Raw genomic sequence first — 24,583 nt, forward strand, 5'->3', positions numbered from 1 at the left:
TTGCTTTCTACAAAATGTTTCTTTTTTCATTTAGGTATTTTTGTGTTGGTCATTTGTGCTGTTTAATTTTATCACGTCCGTTTTGCGCAAAACCCGCGCAGCTGCAGAGCGCTTGAAACATTTGCGGTCCGTGGGCGTCACATGAGCAGACTGTGATTTGCGATGAGAGGTTCGATTCAGTCTAACGAATCGATTCTTTCGCGATTTCCTTTTAACTGAATCGTATTGATGTATTGATCCATTGATCCATTAATTCATTGATTCACGAGTCTATTTTACCGCCGTCTCCTCCGAATAAAATGATGTTCGGACACCAACGGAGTCCCATTTGCAACGCACAAAGCGCACACACGTAACGGAAACAGATACAATCCACAAATATCATTGCAAGTGGTTCAAAGAGCTAGTAATGTGATACAAAGTAGTGTTTTTCTGTCATTTTATGCAGTTAAATTGTGAATAATGATTATTCAGATATTAAGAGAAATCTTTACTCTATAAGATGGACATGTAGAGGCTGCAAAAGTGTTCGACTCGGTTACGAGTCGGTTCGTTCATTTAATGAAAAGAACCGGTTCAAATGAACCACTCGTTTAGGATTCGGACATCGTTAGTGTTGGTGCTGAACATGGCGTGTTGTGAGAGCTGCTTGTGCTGTCAGTGCTGCTGCTGCACAGAAGGAGAAACCAGGACACCAGAGGAACTGGTACCGTTTAGACCCCTTTGCATTTTGTGTTTCTTTGCCAGCTAGAGTATCTTTTGCAATATCTTGCCCGTGTGGCTGCTGTGTGCGAGTTATAGCACAATGTTTTGACCGTTGCTAACGTTAGCTAGCACAGCTTCCTGTAGATGCTCCACCCTCTCTGTGTTTTTTATATTAGCTAAAAACAATTCATGGCTTTCTTAGTAGTTGTGTGAATGACAGCCAGTTTAGTCACACAGGGTCGTGTTCATTGTGTTTATTTTACACTCTCAGGATTATCAGAGATGTAGCAGCCAGCCATGTCACTGTTGGCTGGTTATAGTCAGTGTTGTTTAATTATTATCGTCACAATGAAAACATGAGCTCTGTAAATAGGCCTAATACCAGTCTCAGTCTGTAGGGACTGTATTTGAAACCCAGGCAGTTCCCATGTATATTGGGAGAGGAATAGAAATAGAAATGGTAAAGACAGCGTACTGTGCATATTGAGGAGAGGACCCTTTGTTAAGAATCAATGTTGACCATCTGCTTTGCTTGCCAGCTGCCACTACTGAAGCTAACCCACACATCAACCCTTAGAGCCTGTCTTAGTTGACTATTGTTATGAAAATGTGCCTCATTATCTTCCTTTTACATCTTCTTTGTCAGACAATTTTGGGTGAGACCAGGGAAGATGAAGACGAAATACTCCCAAGGAAAGACTATGAGGTGAGACAAACTATGCCAACTTCAATCAAATGAAACAGTATAGTAAATGAATATGATGGCTGAGGTTTTACTGACCCCCCCTTTCTTCACAGAGTTTGGATTATGACCGGTGCATTAATGAGCCCTATGTGGAGGTGTTGGAGGGACTGGACAATAAGGTGAGGTATCAGATCACAGTGTGTAGTATGTGTGTCTGTGGTAACTGCACCTTGTCCAGTTATTTTCACATTTGTAGTATAATTTACTTTTCTGTATTCTAGAAAACCAAAAAGTATGAAGCTGTCAAGTGGATGTTGGTGTTTGCCATTGGAGTATCTACAGGCCTGGTATGAATTATTCCTATATTTGAATGGATTTGTCTGGTTCCATGCCTACATAGATCATATGCTGATACTCGAGGTTCATTAATATGTTGCAAGTCTTAAGTGTTTCATTAGGAAGCTGTAATTAAGTATGTAAACCTTACTAAAGGTTTAAGTAGTTACATAATTCACAATAGATCCATTTGAGCCCATCTTAGTTCTAGACATTATGATTTGTGATATTAAACACTTCACATGTACTTTGTCTATAGATAGATTAACGATAGATTTAAGATTGAATGTCTGTTGTAGCTTCCTATAGACTGGCTTTTATTCAATTTTAACAGTGAAGAGTGTCACAGATTACACAGACAGGTGACATATGAAAGGAAAACTCTTAATAAATGACTGCAGATGTTTCCAGACAGGTGTACAACATAATAAAAGTAAGCAGTTAACATCCTTCAGTGCTCTGTGGCATGCAGAAAAATGCTGAAAAGCCCAGTTGACCTTGACTTTTCATCAAGATGGCAAGAGGAAAAGATTTTGGAGGAGGGGTCATTATTGGGGCACGGAGGGCAGGAGCTTTGATCACAAAGACTGCTCAACTGGTTAATGTTTCAGCACTAACGGTGACTAATGTGACCTTGGGGATTGTGATCAAAAGCACATATTCAATGAGCGTGATGTATTCTGATGAGTCATTCTTGTTGTCCTCATACAAAAGGGTGAGTGCAAATGTGGTGTACACTAAGGCCTGAATCAGTGATTCACAAATGAATAACAGTTATTCTGATTCATCACATTTATCCTAAGATAAAGCATTTCTGTCCTGATGGGAGTCTCTTCCAGGGTGGCAAAGTCCATCCACAGGGCATTAGAGGTCATTGAATGGGTTGATGAGTGTGGGAAATTATGTAAATCGAATGCAGTGGCACCAGATCTTAACCCATTTGTACACCTATGGGAGAGTTTGGACCAACACGGTAGAGAGTTCTCTCCACCACCATCAGGAAGACATAAATTCAGAGAATGTCTTATGGAAGAATGCTGTTCTGTCTGTCCAGTACAGTACCATAGACTTGTACAGTCTACGCCAAGATGCATTGATGCTGTTCTGATGGCTTGTGGTGACTCAACACCTTGCTAAGGCACTTTATGTTGGTTTTTCCTCTTAATTTGCCACCTGTCTGTATATGGTGGCTTTTATTTTCTGCCAAACTCTATGTGACAATAGTGTAATACATAATTATACCAAGTAATCTTTCAATGTTTGTTACATTGAATGTGGTAAAACTTTAAAACATCTGAATTTTTGTGGATTCACATTCAAAGGGTGTAAATACTACTTATAGTTAGCATGAACAGTGTATTATCAAACAAAAATACGTAATAATAATCATTTCTGTCTTTACAGATTGGCGTCTTTGTTGATTTCTTTGTACGACTCTTCACACAGCTGAAGTTCAGACTGGTTGGAAAATGTATCCTTTGCAAATTTTCTATGTTGGCAGCAATTTTTTAAAAAGAGTTTTATAGGAAGCAAGTATGTTATTCATGAAGCTTGCCCAGTTTGCACACTGAATATCCTTAACATACCCTTTAGCTGTGGAGGAGTGCAGTGAAAATGGGTGTCTTGCGTTGTCGTTGCTTGAGCTTCTAGCTTTCAACATGGCATTTGTATTTATTGCCAGTGTTCTGGTTCTGATTGAGGTAACAATATGCTGTATTTGTTCACCACACATCCGTAGTAAGCACATCTAATTTTTATTATATATTGTAAAAGTCTTATCGGCTCATATAAAGTTATTTGTTTATTGCATATTAGCAGCATATTTAGCTTTGACAATACTAAAGCAGTTTGTGTTAATCCTGAGTTAATCAATGGATTTTCTGTAGTTATTTTCAGCTTTCTGCTGTATTTAATTTTTTTAAATACAATTTTCTCGTGTATTTAATTCTTTTTTGTGTGTAATGTTAGCCTGTGGCGGCAGGATCAGGCATACCAGAGATTAAAAGTTACTTAAACGGAGTGAAGATTCCAGGGATTGTGCGACTGCGGACGTTCATCTGCAAAGCCACTGGGGTTCTGTTTGCTGTTGCTGGAGGTAATGAATTACTGTGTAGATAAAAGAGAATTCTGCTGGTTTGTAAACAGTTCTGCATAATTCAGTCAGTGATGTAAACAGTGTTACTCAGAGTGTTTTGATGTTTATTGGTGCGTTTGTAGAGAAAGTTAAAAACTCTAATTTCTTCACGGTGGTGTTGATGGGAACCAGGGCTCACAATGTCTACAATGCAAGTATAGGCATTTTATAGCCATTTTATTTACTATCAAAAATGAACAGAGAACCTACTTCTGGTCTATTAAATGTAAACTAATAGTAAACCTGAAAGGTTTTCACCCTGCACCAACCTTGTCCACCATAAATGCACAAAAACGTTTTAGACCAAAGCTTTATCGTAAAATAATTTAAATGCGATGTCTCAGGCCTCAGGCAGAATGTAAGAACTTTCTGTGAGCGAGGTAGCTTTTACGGGTATTGAACTGTTCAGTTGTCTGGTTTCCATCTCTGCCACTGTGAACAATCCTGACTCTGCAAGTTTCTCTAGAACAGAGCATTTCACCTCAGACCACTCTGAATGACTTTGTTTCCATCCTAACTAAGTATTAAAGCAGGAATTTTGAAAATTCGGTGGATAATATTATCAAACCCTTACCCTGGCATTTGGTAACATTTTTTTTTTCTTGAAACTGACTCACTAAACCATGGTCATAGTATTTGAAATATACTTTTATTTATGGTCTAAACATAATTCTGAAACAAATTTCATATGTGCAGTAGTGGAAATCCAATGTACTGTAATTCTGAATCAAGATATTGATGTGCATTTCCATGTTTCAGGTCTGTTTGTAGGGAAAGAAGGGCCGATGATCCACAGTGGAGCCATTGTAGGAGCTGGACTACCACAGGTACCAATTATACAGTTAGTAATTAAGCCTGCATAGACAGAGCAGGAATGTTTAAATAAGATTGCCAAGTCTGGCATCAGATTTAAAGAAAAGGTTTATGAAACTTTCCAAAAGTTTGGTAATTTGCTTTGATGGATTGTATTACTATTATTATTATTATTATTATTATTATTATCATTATTAGTAGTAGCAGTAGTAGTAGTATTGTTGTTGTTGTTGTTGTTGTTGTTATTATGTCATAACGTATATGTAACATGTAGCATTATTATATCATCACTGTTGGAGCAAAACTTTGTATCTCCATTTTTTTATTTGAAAATGCTAGCTGCCTTTTGCACTGTATAAACATTTCATGACAAATGCACCAACAGAAATGGTCCTAACTTGCATTGAAATTTGAAAAGGTTCTCTTATAAAGTTACTTTTTTCCGGAAATTTGGGTTTTTTATTTCATGCTTATATTCATATAGGTTTCAAGCAATTTGTATGAAGATGTAAACAGTAAGACAGTTTTGATGAGCTGTCCATAATAATTGTTAAAGCTGTGCAGCATCAAAAATGATCTTATAATAAAAAAAAAACATCCAAAGTACCTCTTATTAAAAAGAGGTGACCAAATCTTGATCAAACAGGTATTCATAGACATCTAGTGACAAAAACATTACTGTAAGTTTTTGACCATTTCATGACATCTCGTTATTGCCAAAATACTGGTGAATAAACCATCGGTTTACATGTAGGTGTCTATAACATTTCAGTCTACGCTGTAAGTTATAAGTTATTAATAACTATTTTTGAATACTATGATTAAGTGACTAATAAGTTATTAATAAGTGATTCAGTGGTGTAAATAATGATTATAAGTTAGTTAAAAAAAGATACATAGACCTGTAGATTAATTTGTTCTACAGCCTACCTACTGCACGCCAAAATGAAGCTGTGTTTTTGTCTCACTGTAGTTTCAGAGCATCACCTTCAAGAAAATCCGCTTTCAGTTTCCCTATTTTCGTAGTGACAGGTAAGAGCTTGCTTCTGTTAATCTTCAACCGGGCAAGAAAGAACATGCTGTACCAGTCTGTTAAATTATTACATTGTACTGTACCTTTAGAAAGTCTCCCACTGCCTTGTGGTTCACAGCCTAATCTGTGGTTTTTTACCCATGTTCTCATACATTAACCAACAACATTAAAAAGCCATTAGTTGGTCCTTCCTGATGTTAATAAAACTGTTGACTGATCTTGGTTTGTTAACATCACCCAAATCATTTAAGTGCTGTGCTTATATAACCTCAGGGATAAAAGGGATTTTGTGTCGGCGGGAGCAGCAGCTGGAGTGGCAGCAGCATTTGGGGCTCCCATTGGGGGGACCCTCTTTAGTCTAGAAGAGGGGTCATCTTTCTGGAACCAGGCCCTGACGTGGAAAGTGGTGAGGAGATGAGGGCAACACACACTAGCTTGCACTGGTAGAAATAGACATGTCCCGGAGAATCCTCTGAACTACTACAATATCACTGGGGCAATACCCCTCTTGTCGCTGGGGTGGTACCCTCAAGTGTACATATATAATCCTTTGAAATTATATGTTGGATAAATTGTATTGACTCCACACACCCCATCTCATCTCCAGGCTTTTTATTTCATTGTTCTATTTTAAAATATTAGGTTATCAAAATTTAAAATATGTACTTTTCCACTGGGAAAAACTTATTTAAGGTGCACAATTGGACCTTAAAACCACTGTTGAACCTTTTGAGGGTACAGTTACATTGTTTGTACCTTGATGAATGAAAAATATATCTGCACATTACCTTTATTTCTGACAGTGTAGGAAAATAAATGTCCAACAGAGTTCAGTTTTGTTTATGTTGGGCCAAGTATGGAATACCTAATACTTTCTAGAAGATTCACAGCTTTCCAAAACAGCATAAGGGAATATTGAAACCATTAAGACCACTGAAAAAAAACTTTTGCTTGTGTTTTTGTAATTAGAGTTGAAAAATACTATGTAAACTTTGTTCAAGTTCCAAAACTTACCACGTGCTGAGAGTCCATATATGCAAATCTTCAAAAACATTTTTAATTCAACATGGTTGTAACATCACAGACACATTTCTGTATCACTAACCATTCAACCTACAGCACTGTTGTGTTTTAACTCTCACTGCTATCAGAAAATATGGACGAAACAGAGCAGCCAATCAGAAGAGAGAATATTTAAATTTAACAGAAATAGCCTGAATATTCTACGAGATAAAAGATGAAAATCACACACATTTTAATAGGTGAACTTGTGCAGGAAAACTTTTAGAATATGACCAAACAAAGGACAAAACAGATGTTTGCTGAAATATGTCTTGATTTCTTTTCGGTACATCTCTGTGTAGCTGTTCTGTTCCATGTCTGCCACCTTCACACTCAACTTCTTTCGCTCTGGAATCAACTACAACAAATGGGGCTCCTTCCAGCTCCCTGGCCTGCTCAACTTTGGAGAATTCAAGGTAAAGAGAAGCAAATTTGAATGAGGAGATTGCAGTCCTCAGTGAATATTAAAACATGTGTGTTCTAAACCTTATATATATCCCACGTCTCTGCAGTGTCCAGATGGGGATAAGAACTGTCACTTATGGACAGCAGTGGACCTGGCCTTCTTTGTGCTGATGGGTGTAGTGGGAGGCCTGCTGGGCGCCATGTTCAACTGCATCAACAAGCGGCTCGCCAAATACCGCATGAGGAACGTCCACCCCAAAGCCAAATTCATTAGGTACCAATTACAAGACACTACTGGCTGTCATGTTAACTGACGTCGTTTTCCCCTGTTTCTCCAGCTGCTTAGAAATGACCAGCATGTTACATTTCATTATTTGTTCAACTAGATTTGAACATGAAAAATTACATGATGTGATACAAGAAAATAAACACAACAAATTAATAATAAAAGTAATGGCCTTTCAACTCTGTTTGGCAGAGTACTGGAGAGTCTCCTGGTGTGTATGGTTACAACGGTGGTGGTTTTCATGGCTTCCATGACTTTAGGAGAGTGCAGGGATTTAGCCTCCCCGACTGCCAACAACACAACAGCAATAGTAAGTGTAAAATAAAAGAGTTTATATGTATTTTTCTTTTTCTCCCTCTCTTTCGCTCTTGCATGCTCTTGTTTTTTATTTTTGTTTATTCTTGTTTACTGTAATCTACTCTTTCTTTATTCTTTAATACTTTAGTTTAATACTTTAGTTCCTTCACACACACGTTGTATTTTTCTGTTTTTTTTCCCCCCATTATGAATACTTATATAATTTCCATTATCAGAATGACTGAAGGCGTAATTAACTGTAATGGTTTGTGATCATTGCACATTCCAGCCCTTACTCTAAATAACCGAATATGCAGCTTTCCAATTAAAGACTCCTTTTATGTACCTAAAACAACAGTCCATAAGCATCCATTAAGAAAAGTTATATTTTTTTTGTCAGGAGATATTTCTGAGGAGATTAGATAAAAGATAACCCACCCCCACTTTACGTTCTGAAAGAGAAATAAGTCGGGGGGTGGGGAACAGGATTTTCCAAAGCTGGAGTGGGAAAAAAAGATACAAAGAAAATGGGACTCCGTACAACCTGGTAGACCACCAAAACTATCACCATAAACAGTATTTAAAGCTTTCATCTTTGGGAGATAAGCTCCACTCTTGCTTCAGATATGAAAAATAAACACAGGTGTTTCTGTCCATCCTTCCACTGTGAAAAGACAACTCAACACTATAAGTCTGAAAGGACGTTTGCAAATCAAACAAAGAAGCGTCCAGACCTCAACATCATTAGATGTGTTTGGGATTACTTGGATTGTGAGAAACAGAAAATGCAACCAACTTCTAAGACTTTGTAGGTGTGGAAAAATATCCCTGCAGATTTCTTTGTAAAACTGAAATCAAGCCTTGTGAAAAAAAATGGAAGCTGTAATAAACTGAAAATTTGATGTTATATTTAGGTTGTGAGGGTTTTCTGCTTGTTTTCACTAAAAAAATGAATCAAACGAATTAAAGGGTCATCTCTGACTTTTGAACAATACTGTATGTTTAAAATTATAAGCCCTGGGAACCATCATATTGGGACCATAAGAAAGTCACTTGTAAGCACATGACTGATATGTATCTTTGTATATGTTGTATTACATCATTTGTTTATCTTCATATCAGTTTGTTATTAATGTTCTTGTGTTTTTTTTAGGTGTCAGCGAATGAGGATGTGAATTCGACCATACGGCAGTTTTTCTGCTCCAACAAGACCTACAATGACATGGCAACACTTTTCTTCAACCCCCAGGAGACTGCAATACATCAGCTCTTCCACCAAGATGGTGAGACAGTGGTGTTAACACACATACACGTACATGTGCATACTCACAAATAAGTCACCTGATAGCTCTCAGGTGAGAGTCGTGTGGATTAATGATGGTTGTGACTTAAGTTCAAAGTCCAAAACCATCCACACTCCCATCTACAGAAGCCCTGCCATCGTGAGTCACTCAGTCGATTCCCTGTTTTTGTTATCCGTTCCATTAATGTCTATGGGCTTAATAATCTGACTTTCAACAAAAGTATTTGTAACGTTTTTTGTGCAACATGTATTGAAAGTCTACTCTCATGACAGCAGTAAGTGAAGCCTGCTGAAATCAGTGTGGCAACCACAGTCTTTAAAGTTATTGCATGCCATAATTTTGGAGATCATGGCAATAAACCTTTTCCAGTTTCTGTAGCACACTGTTTAACATTATTACTGTTAATATGTGCTGCATGCCAGATTATACAAAAAAGATTTCCGTGGCAACAGGCCTACAAAAATGGTGTTATTTTGCTTGGGTCACCAATTGGCATCACCCACTGGCAGTTAACACAAGATGCTGTTTATTATCTTAATACGTGTTAAATATGCACAAGTGAAACAGATTACATCCACTAACTACAACAGCAATACCTTACCCCTTTTATATAGTGGTAGACGACATAGTACCATCTAGTAAGTCAAAAGTCTTACATTTCATTTATTTAATTTCCAGTCACAATTGACATTAAAGAAAAGTTATTAATTTTTTGAATGTCAGAAAAAAGCTGATACTGTATATTTAACAAAAAAATTACACACTGGCATCAGCAACTAAATATAATATCACATTTTAAAGCTTCTGTTCTTTTCAGGAGGCTTGATTTCTGTTTTTATCTCTCCTAGCCACCTTTAGTCCAGTCACCCTCTTGTTGTTCTTCGTGCTGTACTTTTTGCTGAGCTGTTGGACATATGGAGTGTCTGTCCCCAGTGGACTCTTTGTCCCCTCGCTGCTCTGTGGAGCGTCTCTTGGACGCCTGGTGGCCAACGTCCTCAAAATGTAAGAGTGCAAATGAATAGCGAAAATACAAATGAGTAACGTGTTGATATTTATGGTGCAGTAGATAACCCAGTTTTGTGGTGTAAGTAGCCTAATCCTATTAAGAATATGGATACTGAAGTCCTTTCGTTATCTAAATTATATCAGTCTGTTATCTGTTTATTACAGTACGTAATGGAGTAAGTATTTCCAGTAGTATTCGGCTGATCAACATTTGATACAATGACCTCCTTATTTAGGGCAATGAGGTTCAAAGTGAGCCAATTAACTGATTTTACCGCCTGTTGTGATTAGTAATGACGGTTAAGAGTGTTTGCTAGGTGCAGATGTACCTGCTAACCTTAGAGGGAATGCACACTCACTCAGCACTGTGATATAGAACACTATACTTGAAATATTTATGAACGGAAGAATTTTTCTGAGGTAAGCGTATCAAAATAAACTAATAATAGTGATGCAATAGTGATCATTTTTGTAAGTTATAATGATTTGTAGTCAGCTGTAATAATCTGTCATTTTCTGGCCAAAAACTGCATATGTGGCTATTTGCGTATGTAGGAAAAAGGAAAAAGCTTGATGTATTGTAGGCCTGGGTTTTAGGGTGATGTAATCTGATATTGTCGATGATTGACAGGTTTGTTAAGAAGACGCCATTGAAAATGTGTTGAATTTAACATAAGCAAAAGTTATGGCTTTAAATTTTTTCTTTATACCTTTTCTTTTTTTATTTGCAGTATGATAAACTCACCCATTTTGCACTAAAATTTGCCATTTACATTGTAATTTGCTTGAACTTAGCTTCATTTTTACAACTGTGTGCTGTAACATTTGGAGATGCTAGACATTTCTCACTGACTGATTTCAAATGCTGGGTTCTTTTGTACTTCAGGAATCTGGGCATGCATATATATTCGGGGACATTCGCCCTGATTGGAGCAGCTGCTTTCCTAGGAGGCGTGGTGCGCATGACCATCAGCCTGACAGTCATCCTCATAGAATCAACCAATGAGATCACTTATGGCCTTCCCATCATGATTACACTGATGGTAAGAGTGAAGTCAGCACTTTTATGAGAAGACATTTTATTATGTCTACTAGAGGAGAAAAAACAGTGTTTGTTCAAGGGCTTTTTTAAGAAATGATTCAGTGATATGAAAACAACAGGTTAGTTTCTGCTGAAACCATGCTGTACTGTATTTTGTGTTGCCCTTTTTTTAGTTTAGTCTGTAGATGTTAAATAACTTTGTGTTTTATCAGGTGGCCAAATGGACGGGAGATTTCTTTAATAAAGGCATTTATGACATTCATATCCATCTGAAAGGTGTGCCGCTTCTGGAGTGGGAGACTGAAATAGAAATGGATAAGTGAGAGAAAGCTTCTGTATTTGCTCTTTGCATTTTGGCAGTTTCTGCACAATACTCTCTGTTTTAATTCAATTATATTTCTTCTCTCTCCCATTCTCTTTTTCTCTCTAATTCACTTTTTACCCACTGTTCATTTTTTCTTGCCATCTTCATCATTATCTGTCCTTCTGTTTTTTTCCTCTTTTTCAACTCTTTCCCGTCCCTGACCATTGGCCTCTTAGACTGACCGCTAGTGACATCATGGAGCCCAACCTGACGTACGTTTACCCGCACACACGTATCCAGTCTCTGGTCAGCATCCTGAGGACCACCGTGTACCATGCCTTCCCTGTGGTGACTGAGAACCGCGAGTATGAGAAAGAGTTCATGAAGGGAAACATCCTTGTCAGCAACAACATTAGATTTAAGGTACAATACTTCTCTACAAGACTCACAATTTATCCATATGCAGAATGGAGCTTTATTTAGGCCAGAAATATTGTGACCTGAGTACAGCAACATTCTGTCCAAAACTGACCAGGCCACCCAATCATTACCTGACAGGATGGTGATGGTTATACTGTAGTGACAATAATAGCTATCAGTAGATCACATATTAATTTAAATTCAGCTTTAACAAATTAATTCATCAGATAATGCTTTTGAAAATCAAATGTTTTTAGTGTGGATAAACTTTGCATAATCCTTAAAATAGCCTTAAATAGCAGTCAATAGCCACATGTTCATGCATCCTGGTAATCTGTTAATAATCCAGCTAATAACTCAATTGAAATGCAATACGTCCATGTGTACACCTTAAAAAAGTGCAAGTACATTCTGAACATGTGCGTTTGTGTCATAACGGAAGTTTAAAACATACAACATGGCAGCAGCCAGAAACTGGTCTGCAGATGTGGCGAAGTGTATGCTTCAAACTTTATAAGACTTAAAAAGTAATTAGCTGGTTGGTGACCTTAAAGCTTGCAATAACAAGCTGTTCAGACAATTATATGAGCAAATGAACAACAGTGGGTTTATACCATGGACCGGGGTGTCCAGTCTTATCCAAAAGGGCAGGTGTGGCTGCAGGTTTTCATTCCAAACAAGCAGGAGCACACCCGATTCCAATTCTTTAATCAATTGGTCAGTCTTCCAACGACTGATAAAATGAGCTCCAGCTTGGTTGGAATGAAAACCTGCAGCCACACTGGCCCTTTGCGGATAAGATTGGACACGCCTGCTATAGACTGTATATAAACTATACAGTATTATTAACTACTAACTACTATTAACTATTATTATTAAGAACTAAGTTCTGTAGTTCCAGCTCTACAGTTTCAGTCCGCAAGATGGTGCAGCCTACACTTTTTAAATCAGTTACCGAGTTGTGTAGTCCATGAGTGTTACGTTTAAGCACTACAGTTTTTGTCCACAAGATGGTGCAAGTGACTTTTTTTTAAAATGGCTCCCTTTAATGGTGAAGGATTTGTTGTCAGTATTCCAGGGTTTCATAACAAAAGGGAAACCTGCCAAACTGAAATAAAGGATTATTGCCCTCTTTGTACCCGCTCAAGTGCATTGCTGTAAGCTTTTGATGTCTAAGATTTTTTAACAATCATTGAACAATTAAGGCCACAGATCCTTAATATGCTATTAGCGTCACTGCTTCAGACTATTAAGGCAAGCCAGAAAGTTGCTTTACATACAGTAAAGGTTAAAGTAAAGACTCTCAAGCAAACAGTGGAATAGAGTGTAAACATATCAATAAAAGCTACAGAAATTCTTTGTTCTTTATCAGCTTAATCTTGTGGTGAAAATAGGAGTGATCTCTAACTTTGCAGTGTGGTAAAATTATTCGAAGGGCACGTTTTTATGTATTTTATTTTTCCCCTGAGGTCCACTTATAAAGTCTTTGGTTTGTTTATGTACCCAAAACATTCGTAAAAAAAAATTCCCATTTTTACATTAACGTTTTTCAGCTCTAAGAATTAAAAAAGCTGTTTAAAGCTTGTAACATTAATTGTCAGACTAGAATCTAGAATCTACACTGGAAAGAGCAGCAGGTTTCTGTGAGCATTTGCTTTTGTTACATCATGCCAATGCAGTACTCCACAAGCGCTTTCATTATGTGCTGTGTATTTGCATGTTGGATACATTTAATACATACGTGTACAACAGCTACATTTTCTTGTGAATATGTGGCTTTTCTTTACAGCAGGTAAGGCCTGACTCCAAATAAAGAATAGGGTTTTCAGAGTGTCTTTTAACCTAAAGTAACAGAGTTGTAAATGATCTTTTCCCCTGTAGAAAACCAGTGTGTTGACCCGGGCGGGGGAACAGAGGCGGAGATGCCAGTCGATGAAGTCGTACCCTTCGAGTGAGCTGCGCAATGTGTGTGATGAGCAGGTGGGGGTTGAGCCAGCGGAGGAGGGGCAGGACATTCTGCAGCAGATGCTGGAGAGAAGGTAGGCAGTATTGTGGTTATTTGAATGTGATATTTGTTCACTTAAGCAGGAGGGGTATAATGATACACTCAGCCCATGACATACATTCATTTCAGGCCAAAGGTTTATGTACACCTAAGCTAAAAGCCATGTTAACTCAGTTTTTTAGAACTCATGTTTCATGTAACCATGCTTTTTTTGGATCAATTAATGCGTCTAGTTTGTTTACATCAGAGGTCATTTTAAAACAGTCGACTAGAGACAGATATACTTCACCTTTAATTCACTATATCAGTTTCCAGTTGACTGTCTCTTAGAGTGATCTGGAAGATTCTAGAAATTCATGTAATGATTTTTAGAAGCTTCAGATTTGCCAGTTAATTGGGAACTGCATTTACCTTTAGAGCCTGTGCCATTTGTCACTTGATACAATGGGACAATCTAAGCAACTCAGGCAAGACCTCAGAAACAACATTTTGGACTACCACAAGTCTTGTTCCTCCTTCAGAGCAATTTCCAAATAACTGAAGACAACATGGGCATCTATACAAACAACTGTATGAGAAGAGGTCCTTTTTTTTTAATTATTTTGAAGCTATCTCTTATATATGGTAACATGAAATGTGTGGCGATATGAGCTTGAACATCTTAGCCTGTATGTACGTAAACTTTTTACTCAACTGTTACGTCACGTTTAATATGGTAATATGGTTATACATTTTGTGGATTTCTGTTATTTCAAAAGAAAAAAAACTTACAGTGACAGCATTATTTAATAATTTCCGGAGTCCTGTTTTTTTGACGGGATTAATGACCATCATGTCTTAGTCATGTTGTATTCTCTATTTTGATCTATCTGTCTATCTATTTATCTATCTATCTGTCCATCTGTCTGTCTATCTTTCTTTCTGTCTGTCCATCTGTTTGTCTGTCTATCTATCTATCTATCTATCTATCGATCTATATAGAACCACAAACATTCGAAGAACCCTTTATATTGCACTAAAAAGGGTTCTTCCATTGTTATGATGTCAAGTGTGTGATAATAGAAGATCCCTTTTTGGTGCTATACAGAACCCTTTTCAAAATGATTCTATATAGAACCGTCTATAGCACATTCTCCATCAGGCTTAAGAGCCATTTCACGATGCAAAGAACCATTTAATCATGAAAAGGTTTTTTGAATGTTCATGGTTCTATATAGAACCATTTTATTTACTAATCATTTTAAGTGTGTAATGTATGGCTGTATTTCAATGCTAATTTTGTTGTGCTTGTTTTAGTACTTGGTCTTTCGTTATTTGCAGTATATGTAAATGACAGTTGTTTGGTATTTGTATACAACTCATGTTGAAACACAACTGTCCTTGCCGAAAATACTTCAGACATCTTTTTCAGGAGCAGAGGCGTTTGGCTTTTTCGCTACACTCACTGTGCTAATGGCATGCAAGTGAATTAATGAATTGCATCATCTGACATGAAAGAATGTGTACCCATCTACTGTAATAATATGATAAGTAACATATTGCAGTCTGAGCTCAGAGAGAACGAGCATAATGCTTCACTACGTTGTGCAATTTGTTACGGATCATTAAATAGCACTCTCCCCTCGGGGTCCGCGACCCTGCCCTCACGTACTGCTCGTTTGATATGCATGGTGTGCGTGCCCCCTGCAAAAACTAATTTGCAATACAGCAGGCTTCCGTTTTCCGTTTTGTGATTCTTATTACAGAAATTAAGTGAGATTGTGTCTTGCCTTAGTGCATTATAATATTTCAGCATCTGTGGGTGACTGGAGGAGAACTATTGTTATGTGTAACTGGAAGGAAAATGATTTTGAAGGCAGACAAATTTGTACACTGTACTCCTTACCCCAAATGTAGTTTATCAGCCCTTTTTGGTAGCTTGCTAAAGAAGTTAGCTTCTTTAGAGCTACAAATTAAATAATCACATACAGTTCAAACCAGTTATATAGAATAGATTTGGTTATAATACTGTATGACATACAGATATCTATAAAAATGGACAGAAGTACATTGCATAGCTAAAAACAGTAGTAGCACACATCTTCAGGCCTGAGTTTTGTTCATTTTTATTGATCATTGTATGTCATACAGTTTCAGAAACCACATAAGTAAGTCTATTTGAGATGACGTAACAACTCCACACAGTTTGTGTCAAGCCTGTGATGATTTAGAGATCTAGTTGTAACATCACAATGTTCATTGGTGCCAAATAAGCGTCTGTTGTTAGCTACATTAGTTGACACCAAACACATCTTAGCTGATCAACTACATTTGGCTAAAGATTGGGTAAATTAAGATGTTTTACTGAACTTTTTCTTTAAGATGTGTAAACACATGGCATTGTGGTCTCAGCTGATTGGCTCTCCAGCCTCACACCCCCTGGGAGCTCAGCCAAAGACTGCATGGTCAGTCTCAGTGACCATGCCAACACTGGTCTGCAGGCCAAGCCCAGAGTGAAGTCTTGTTCTTTGGTCCTGGTGTCAGTTCAATAGGCTGTAAACGTAGTTGCTGTTGTCCCTTTCATAACAATAAAAGCAAACAGTGATGAATGTTCCAACAGAGCCAAAAAGCTAGAAGGAAAAAGACTTGTGAAGGGCAAGGGCAGCTGTCTATTAAGCCTTCTGCCATGGAGTTACTGTAATCCTGTTTAAATGACCATGGTTCACTGGCACCCGCTAGTCCAAGCGCATTTTATGCTCGCTGAAAAAAGTGCACAACTGCTATGATGCTGGTATGTAAAATGGTGCTCTCTTTTCAGTGAAGCGGTTCTACACATAATGGATTGAAATTAAACCTACACATTTTTAGGGTGATAAATCTGAAAAATCATGTTTTATTTGGGTTTTGCCTTACAATGTCCTGCATGTGTTTCACAAGTAAAACCAAAAAATAAATTCAGACTATCAAAGAAAAAACTTTTATATCCTGAAATAAGAACAAAAACATAATTTTTTGTTTAAAAAGTGTAGTAAAAGGAAAGCAATGATCATTGCCATGAAAACTAACTGAAAAGATAAATAACGAGGAAGTATTTTGTGAATAAGTATTAGGCCTCATTCTCTACTAATTCACAAGTGGTACTCTCTGATTAGGATGGGAAAACAATCTTTAGACCCATTAAACATGTTAACAGGTAGCATATGCTGTATATAACTGACTACTGGTCTTGAACTCACTACTAAACTATAATTAAAAATAAGTATAGAAACTTTATTTTTAACAAAAAAAAACTTCAGAAAGTAAACATAGCTTCTTGAATGATAACTAAAAAATGAATTTCCCAAGTAAAAGTACACTAAGCACACAAAACTGTTTGGTTCTGAGAACTGAGCTCTTGTTCATTTGAGGTTTCTACTTATTGTTCTTGGCACAGACACATGCCCTACCCCAACCTGTACCCGGACCAGTCACCTAGTGAGGAGTGGAGTATGGAGGAGAGGTTCCGCCCCCTCACCTTCCACGGCCTAATACTGCGCTCACAGCTGGTCAACCTGCTGATCCGGGGCGTCTGCTACGCAGAGAACCAGTCGGTCAGTGTTCACACCTCACACATGAACATCTGTTGTAACCAACATAAAGTTTAGCATAGGCATGATCACCATAGAGTTCACCATGATTGTCATAGTCACTGTACAGTTCACCATATTCAGAATGACCACGAACGCCATATTCACCATAACAACATACACCATAGAATTCAGCATATTTACCCCAATGACTATAGAGTTCGTCATATTCACCTTACGCCCAATCACCAGAATTCAAAATATTCACCATAATTACAATTAGCATAGATTTCACCATATACACTGTAACCCTGATCACCATAGAGTTCATCATATTCAATGTAACCCCAGTCACCATAGAATTCACCATATTCACTATAATTACAGTCACCATAGATTTCACCATATTCACTGTAATCCCAATCACTATAAAGTTCATTATGTATACCATTATGTATATTCATCATCATTAAATTCACTGTTCACTTCATTAGAATCCACCAGAAATGTACTAAACACTGTTCAGCATAATGGAAAGGCAAATAATCACCAGAATTATCACATAGCACATCATTAAGTGTTCCTTCTTTTAAACTTTTAAACATATAAATCTATTACATAACTATAAGTGGTGCTTCAACCAAAAAGCTGTTGCGTATTCATGTTACCTGTGATGTAGTGCATCATAGCCTGTGAGTAAACTTTAACTGGAGTTGTTGTATAATGTTCTGCTTTGGGCAAAATGTTAGCAATTATTAGAAATGTTGTGGCTGCGAACTTCTGAATCAGATGTTTGGCAACTTTCCTGAGAACTTTTCTCCAGGTTACAAAGCTCTCTCTCTCTCTCTCTCTCTCTCTCTCTCTCTCTCTCTCTCAGAGTGCATCTCAGCCACGGCTCTCATATGCAGAAATGACGGAGGACTACCCCCGCTTCCCCGACATCCATGACCTGGACCTAGCCCTCCTCAACCCACGCATGATTGTGGTGAGGCTCTCACAGCGGCTCATCTGACACTAAGCTAATAAACTGGTGCTCTGAGCAGTTCTCATACCACAGCTGAGAGAGAGAAAGCTAGAGAGGGAAGGAAAGTGAGCCAACAAGATGTGGTTACACTGTTGTTAATTGGTTACTAATTATTTATCAATTAGTGGCCAAGTGTACTTGCTATGAAGTGGGACCTGCACTAATAATAGTTTGTTCACTAAACTCTCAGAACTAATTAGCCTAATTCTTTCTGCATAAACTCTCTCCCTGTTTCTATTTGTTTCTTATGTCCCTTTTTTCTGTCGCTACAGGATGTGACTCCATACATGAACCCAAGTCCGTATACAGTCTCTCCAAACACACACGTCTCACAGGTGTTCAACCTGTTCAGGACCATGGGGCTGCGCCACCTACCTGTGGTCAACGCCGTAGGAGAGGTATGTTTATAGAGGCAGGTGGAGTTTCACTGGTCACATTCAGATGCTTTAATGTTAAAATAAGAACAGACAGTGAAGTTTTCCTTCATTCTGAGAAGTGGAGAAATTTAAAGCTGTGAAGGAAAGATGGAAGGCATGTGGGAAACATGACCTAAGACTCTGCATCCATAGTTAAATGAGGCATTCAGCCCATGTCGGCTGCAGTGAAAAGCTCTGGATTTACCCCAGAGATTTAATGAATAGTCTTCAGGATGTGTAATTAGCTTCATGACTGCCAATCCTTGCCTGAGTTCCTAACCCAGTGGTCTTCAAGTATGTGCATGCCACATAGTGTGCCATGGCAGTGGACTCTGGTGAAAAATGAATTCTTTCGTTACTATCACTATATATTTTTATCAATTAAAAATAAACTAATTATATAACTTAAAACTTAATTGGGTTTGTCATGAGCATTTTATAGCACCTAACCAAATAGGGTGTCCATGAGAGCCTCAAGGCTTTAGCATTAGCAAGAAAACAGTCTTTGTATAGTTATAGTAGATTTAATTGATAGTTTATGAGTCCAGAAAGCAATGTGGCATAATTAAGTAGGCTTATCCTGGAGATTTGCAAGTTTTATTTTGCACTGTAACTTTTTTTTTTACTGCGTATCAGATAAAAATCATTAATAAATGTTAGCAAAGTAATCTCATAAAAACATGATGTTCAACATCTTGCTTGGTAAATATTCATGAAGACCACTAGACATAAGAGGTTGTATGTTAGATAAAACTAGTAGATTGCAGGCCATTAAAGACAAAAAGCCCACCAGGCAAAGATGAGGTTGTACCCACTTTACAGTACTATACTGACCTGCTTCTGTATCTTTATAATTTATAATTTGACCATACTCTCACATCTACCATCCTATGTAGGTAGTCCATCACATTTCTCACAATTCTATAATATGAATCTTTCTTTTGTTTGATGCCTTTATTAATTTCACTTTAATTAATCTGATTGTAACTGTCAGATTGCACAGAAATGATGTTGCGTGTAACTTATGTGCTAGTTGCATGGAAGATTCACTGTGTAAAACCAGCTTTAAGGAGTTTTTCTTGCCACTGCTGTCCTCTGCTCACTCATTATTGGGTCAATTCCTGGATTACTATATGAAGCTGCTTCAATACAGTAATGATTGTAAAGTGTGTAATGAAAATAGCGTTAAATTAAAGTTAGATAACTTTATTTATGTCCTAGGACTGTGTTGTGCTTGTGTTACAGAATGATATATATTGTAATATTGTATGCATTCTTCATCTCTTTCAGATTGTAGGAATAATAACAAGACATAATTTGACCCATGAGTTTTTGATGGCTAAGCTCCGGCAGCATTACATCACCATCTGAGATGTGCGCTCGCTCTGTCAATGATCGGAGCGCCCTCCCCCTGCTGCAGAACAGCTGGGCCCAGCCGTGCACGGGCTGGCCTGAACCCACACTGGACCACCGACGGGCCAGAAACCTATCTTGGTCTCACCCTAAAGCCATTCCAGCCACTTCCTGGACCACTGGAGCATGGTACTTTATCCATATTGACTGACAAACACAAACACACATGCACCTACCTACATACCCACACATACGTACATTGAGACTCTTCCAAGTGCATCATACTAATTTAAAACCTGAACAGAAGTTCACTGTTTTCCTCTGAAGAAAAAGCCAGCTACATTCTCATGAACAGTACCTTGCCTTGCTTTACCAACCTCACTGTAGCACTTTTTATTTTGGACATCAAGTATGTTTTTGCTATTGTTTTGGTATGTATACTTGTATTTATGTTTTGCACTAAACGTGGTTAGAATCACTAAGCAAAACTGGAACGAATGTCTGAAACATTTTATATAGCTCAGAAATAACTGTTTGTTGGAAATATGGCATTAAAATAATATTCCAAGGCATCTTTTATAATGAATATTAATAGCCAGAATTCTAGACTAATGATGGTCCAGATTCTGGAGATTTGCCACCCTGCGGAGATTAATTTTGGCTGTAATCTGTCATACTCTGTTTAATTCTTAAAGGTTTTAATTAGGATCTGAATACTATAAGTTAGTGTGGGCGATGTGGCAAAAATATAACATCACTGAACATTTTAAATTCAACATTTAAAATAAAAATGTGGTATTTAAGAAGGAATAGGAGGAATATTCAAACAGTTGCTAAAGCATATTCATAAAATTAGTGGTATATTGGGCTGACATCCAGTTAACCACTTGTTTCTATGCAGTTTCTGAAATTACTGTACTATTGTTGTTATTGTTCCTACGGTCATTTTTATTATACTTGCAGTTGTTCAGTTATCTAGAGGTCCTGGCAACATTCCTGACATATTCAGAAAAGTGTATCATAGTGTAATTTATCGTGATGATACGATTTTGTCATGTTGCCCACCCCTAATTAGAACCAAATGTTTTAGCTTAGCATTGATACTAAACTTTGCAGAGCCGTGACTGCAGGATCAGGACTGTTCTGGGTCCTATGTCGTATTAAATGATGTCAATGCCTATTTTTTTGTTTTGTTGTAATAAGCTTGAATTATTCCATTTGAGAATTCATCAAAAAGTGGAAGACAGCACTCCCTGATAGCTCAGAGAGGGACCAGCTGTATCTCAGCTGTTGTCATGTTTCAGGGAATAAGCATCAAGCTTCATGTTGTCTTGAGGTTTCCAGTGGAAAACAACAGTGTACCTAACAAACAATCTTTTCCCATTGCAGTAGCACCAGAAAGAGTTGTTCATATTGCTATTGCATGTTTCATTCCATTGAAACTTTTGCTCCTCAGTTATAACCATCCCATTAGTCTTGCCGTGGCAGCAAAACGCAGATGAACTTTCTCAGGGTGCGTTTGTATCCTTGAACTGATCAAACCACCAAAAGATAACGGCAGGTTACGAATGACATTTCTAATACTGTGATGGTAGAAATCCACTTAGGCATAGCGTTGTTCTACAAATGTAATCTGCTCTTGATATGTACTCATGTGTTAGACCAATATTATTTGCATTAATGTAGTGTAATGCAGCTGTAATGTACATAGTATCAGATTTATGCTAAACAGATGAGGGCACATGTTTTTACACTGAGCATTCCTCGTTTTTGTTCTTTTTTGTGCATATGGTTTTATTTAAGATTAAGTTTCAGTGAGAATTTTTTACAAGTATGTACTAATAATTTTAATTTTGAAGTGCTTTAAAATGGCTCAAATCAATCAGTATTATATTTTTGTCATTTCTGAGAGTGAACAGTTATACGTAGTGTAATTTGTTGGTTTTTATGTTTGTAATATATCACACTATTGTTTTTTTTATTATTATTATTATTATTATTTCTATTCAAGTATTCTCTGAATTCAGATCCAGTACACTAAATTGATGGAAGGAAACTTGCCTGTTACAAGACTCTCATAAAAGTATCATGTCATAATGTGAACATTTGTACTCCTCCCTCTGATATCACAGACTTTTCTGTTCATATTCTGTAGACTTTAGCCCTCCATCCAATGTTTGTCGAGGTATAAGGGACTGAATCTCAATTAAATTTGGAAAGCTAGTTAAAATAAGGGTGAGTTCAAGTGAATATCCAGCATTTTGATAATCAACATGTTTCTGCTTACCTAGATTCAAGTAGAGAATATAGTTTTTTTTAATAACATAATGACTGGAACAGCTAGCTAGCCTGTCTCAGCTAGCAGTAAAAAATCCCTAAAACATCTCTGGAGTTGGATAGTTAGGGTTTGTTTAATATGTTTATATCTGAAACTGAAAAAAACTGTTTAAGCATTTGTTTTTAGAGCTATTTTTGAACTATGCATTTTACCTGCAGGGTACGAGGTCTAATTCCTTGCTTCTGGGATTAGCTAGCTAGCGGCTCCTCTCAGCTCTTAGCATTGATTATCATGAAGTTGAGCAGCGATGAAGATTCAGAATTATTCAGAAACCATAGGAAGGTAAAATGATGGATAAATTTCTCTGACTCTGGATAAGAAGAAAAAAATTGTTGTTGGCATTTGGAAACTATTAATTTAGTTTCTGCTGTATCTTCAAATAGTTGATTTCCTGAATTGTTAGCAGGTTGAACTTCAACTCACCTGAACTGAACTGAATTGAAATTCAGCCAACCCCACCCCTCTATACAACTGTAAGCTTTATGAGGAGATAATGGTTTTGGCAGTTGATGATCCCAGATATCTGTTTCCAGCCCTCATTTCAAACTTCTCAGAGCAAGCATTGATGTAAGATTAGTTTTTGTCTTTAATCAGCTTTCCTCTTGTTCGTTTTGAGATGTTTGATGGATGTGGCCTCTGGATTGTCCTGTCCCAGGTTTATCTATGACAAGCTCACAACAATGAGAGTGATGCAAACACTGTCCTGTGCCTTTACCTGACTTCAAATAAACATTACGACAAGCTCCGGAACGGAGAGTTGGCTGTTTGTTTGTTGTTTGTTTGGTTGGTTGGTTGGGTAGTTCGACTAAAGAGTTGACTTTTTTCAGTCATTTATTTAATACCAGGTGTGGACAAAGCACTAAGAAAAACCTGCTTAAAGTGTCTATCATACATCTTTCATGTATTTTTTTTCTCCTGAGATCCACTTATGAATTATGGTTGTAATTCATTTTTAAATGGCCATTTTCCAGCCTCTCTTTATCTTGTAGAATTAAGACTACCTTTGTTACTGTACAATGTGTTTTAGACTGATATCTAAGTGATCTTTGTTTCGATTGGTACTCAGATTCATTTAAAAAGCAGTCCATGAAACACTCTTTATAACATCAATGTGGGCGGGGCCTAACTGCTGTTGGCTGCTCTTGGCTGAAAAGTAAATGTAAATATGTTGTTTTTTTGTTTTTTTTTGGTAGCATCACAGAAACAATGAGTTTAACATGGACTATTTTTCCAGCTTTATTTTCATAAATAGGTATGGGCTTAAGAGTGAATGTTATGTTTAGAAAGCGCAGAATACATAGAGGAAAATTGGTTTTCCTTGACAAGGGCTGTTTAAATCAGAGTACTGTAGTGAAACTTTCCCTTGCATTCAAGTGAATTATTGATCACTTGAATTATAGTACATTTTCAATTTCAGAAAGAAGCTTCAGTGAAGATTTTGCCATTAGGACTAGAATAATTTAAGCAATCTAAGCTTTACATTTAATAAAGAGCTGTTATACTAAAACAGAAAATAGTAAAAGAACATAGTAGGTATTTAGCTAAGCTTAGTTAGCTAAACTAATGGCTATTAGAAACGGCTGTAAGTTTAATTCATTATAGAAATAAACTCAAGTAAAAGTAGAATTATGATTTATGATTTAATTATATTCAAAAAAGTAACATTACAGGGGATTAATGTGCTCAGTTAGTTCAACAAGTGGTTACTTTCTGCATCTGTTTAATTACTGTTTACCAAAATATCAGTTTTTTTTCTGGGGGAGCTTTTAAAAAAAACTAAGTGAAAGACATTTACTAATCAAAGTCAATACTTCCCCACCAGAGATGCAGTATACATGACATCATTACATGGTGCTCGGTGCGTTGTGCTGACAACCCAACAAACCAACAAACAACCTGTCTTTTATTCCCAGCAGTGCCTTCCATCAACAAGATCTCGACAGCGCCAGCTGGCCAGCCGTCGAACGGCCCCTTAATGGAGGTTGATGTGTCAGACATGGACCGTTTCAGCACAGATCCGATTCGGAAACGAGGCTAACAATGTGTCACTCGCTAGTCTGCCATTCCTCAA

General features: G+C 37.3%; 1 protein-coding gene across 1 annotated transcript; it reads left to right on the top strand.

Moving 5' to 3' along the window:
* The first annotated feature begins 607 nt into the window (after positions 1–607).
* On the top strand, positions 608–23,272 carry clcn6 (chloride channel 6). Its single transcript, XM_036579016.1, has 23 exons — positions 608–706; positions 1,352–1,411; positions 1,504–1,569; positions 1,672–1,737; positions 3,131–3,197; positions 3,320–3,426; positions 3,695–3,821; positions 4,620–4,687; positions 5,647–5,705; positions 5,980–6,112; positions 7,071–7,184; positions 7,281–7,447; positions 7,652–7,769; positions 8,910–9,039; positions 9,909–10,062; positions 10,952–11,108; positions 11,320–11,426; positions 11,648–11,834; positions 13,713–13,870; positions 17,249–17,405; positions 18,259–18,366; positions 18,678–18,803; positions 20,112–23,272. The coding sequence occupies exons 1-23, from the start codon at positions 629–631 to the stop codon at positions 20,190–20,192; spliced, it is 2,595 nt and encodes an 864-aa protein (XP_036434909.1). The 5' UTR covers positions 608–628; the 3' UTR covers positions 20,193–23,272.
* Positions 23,273–24,583: the final 1,311 nt, after the last annotated feature.

Source organism: Colossoma macropomum, unplaced genomic scaffold (assembly GCF_904425465.1).
Source record: "Colossoma macropomum unplaced genomic scaffold, Colossoma_macropomum, whole genome shotgun sequence".
NCBI classification, from domain to species: Eukaryota; Metazoa; Chordata; class Actinopteri; order Characiformes; family Serrasalmidae; genus Colossoma; species Colossoma macropomum.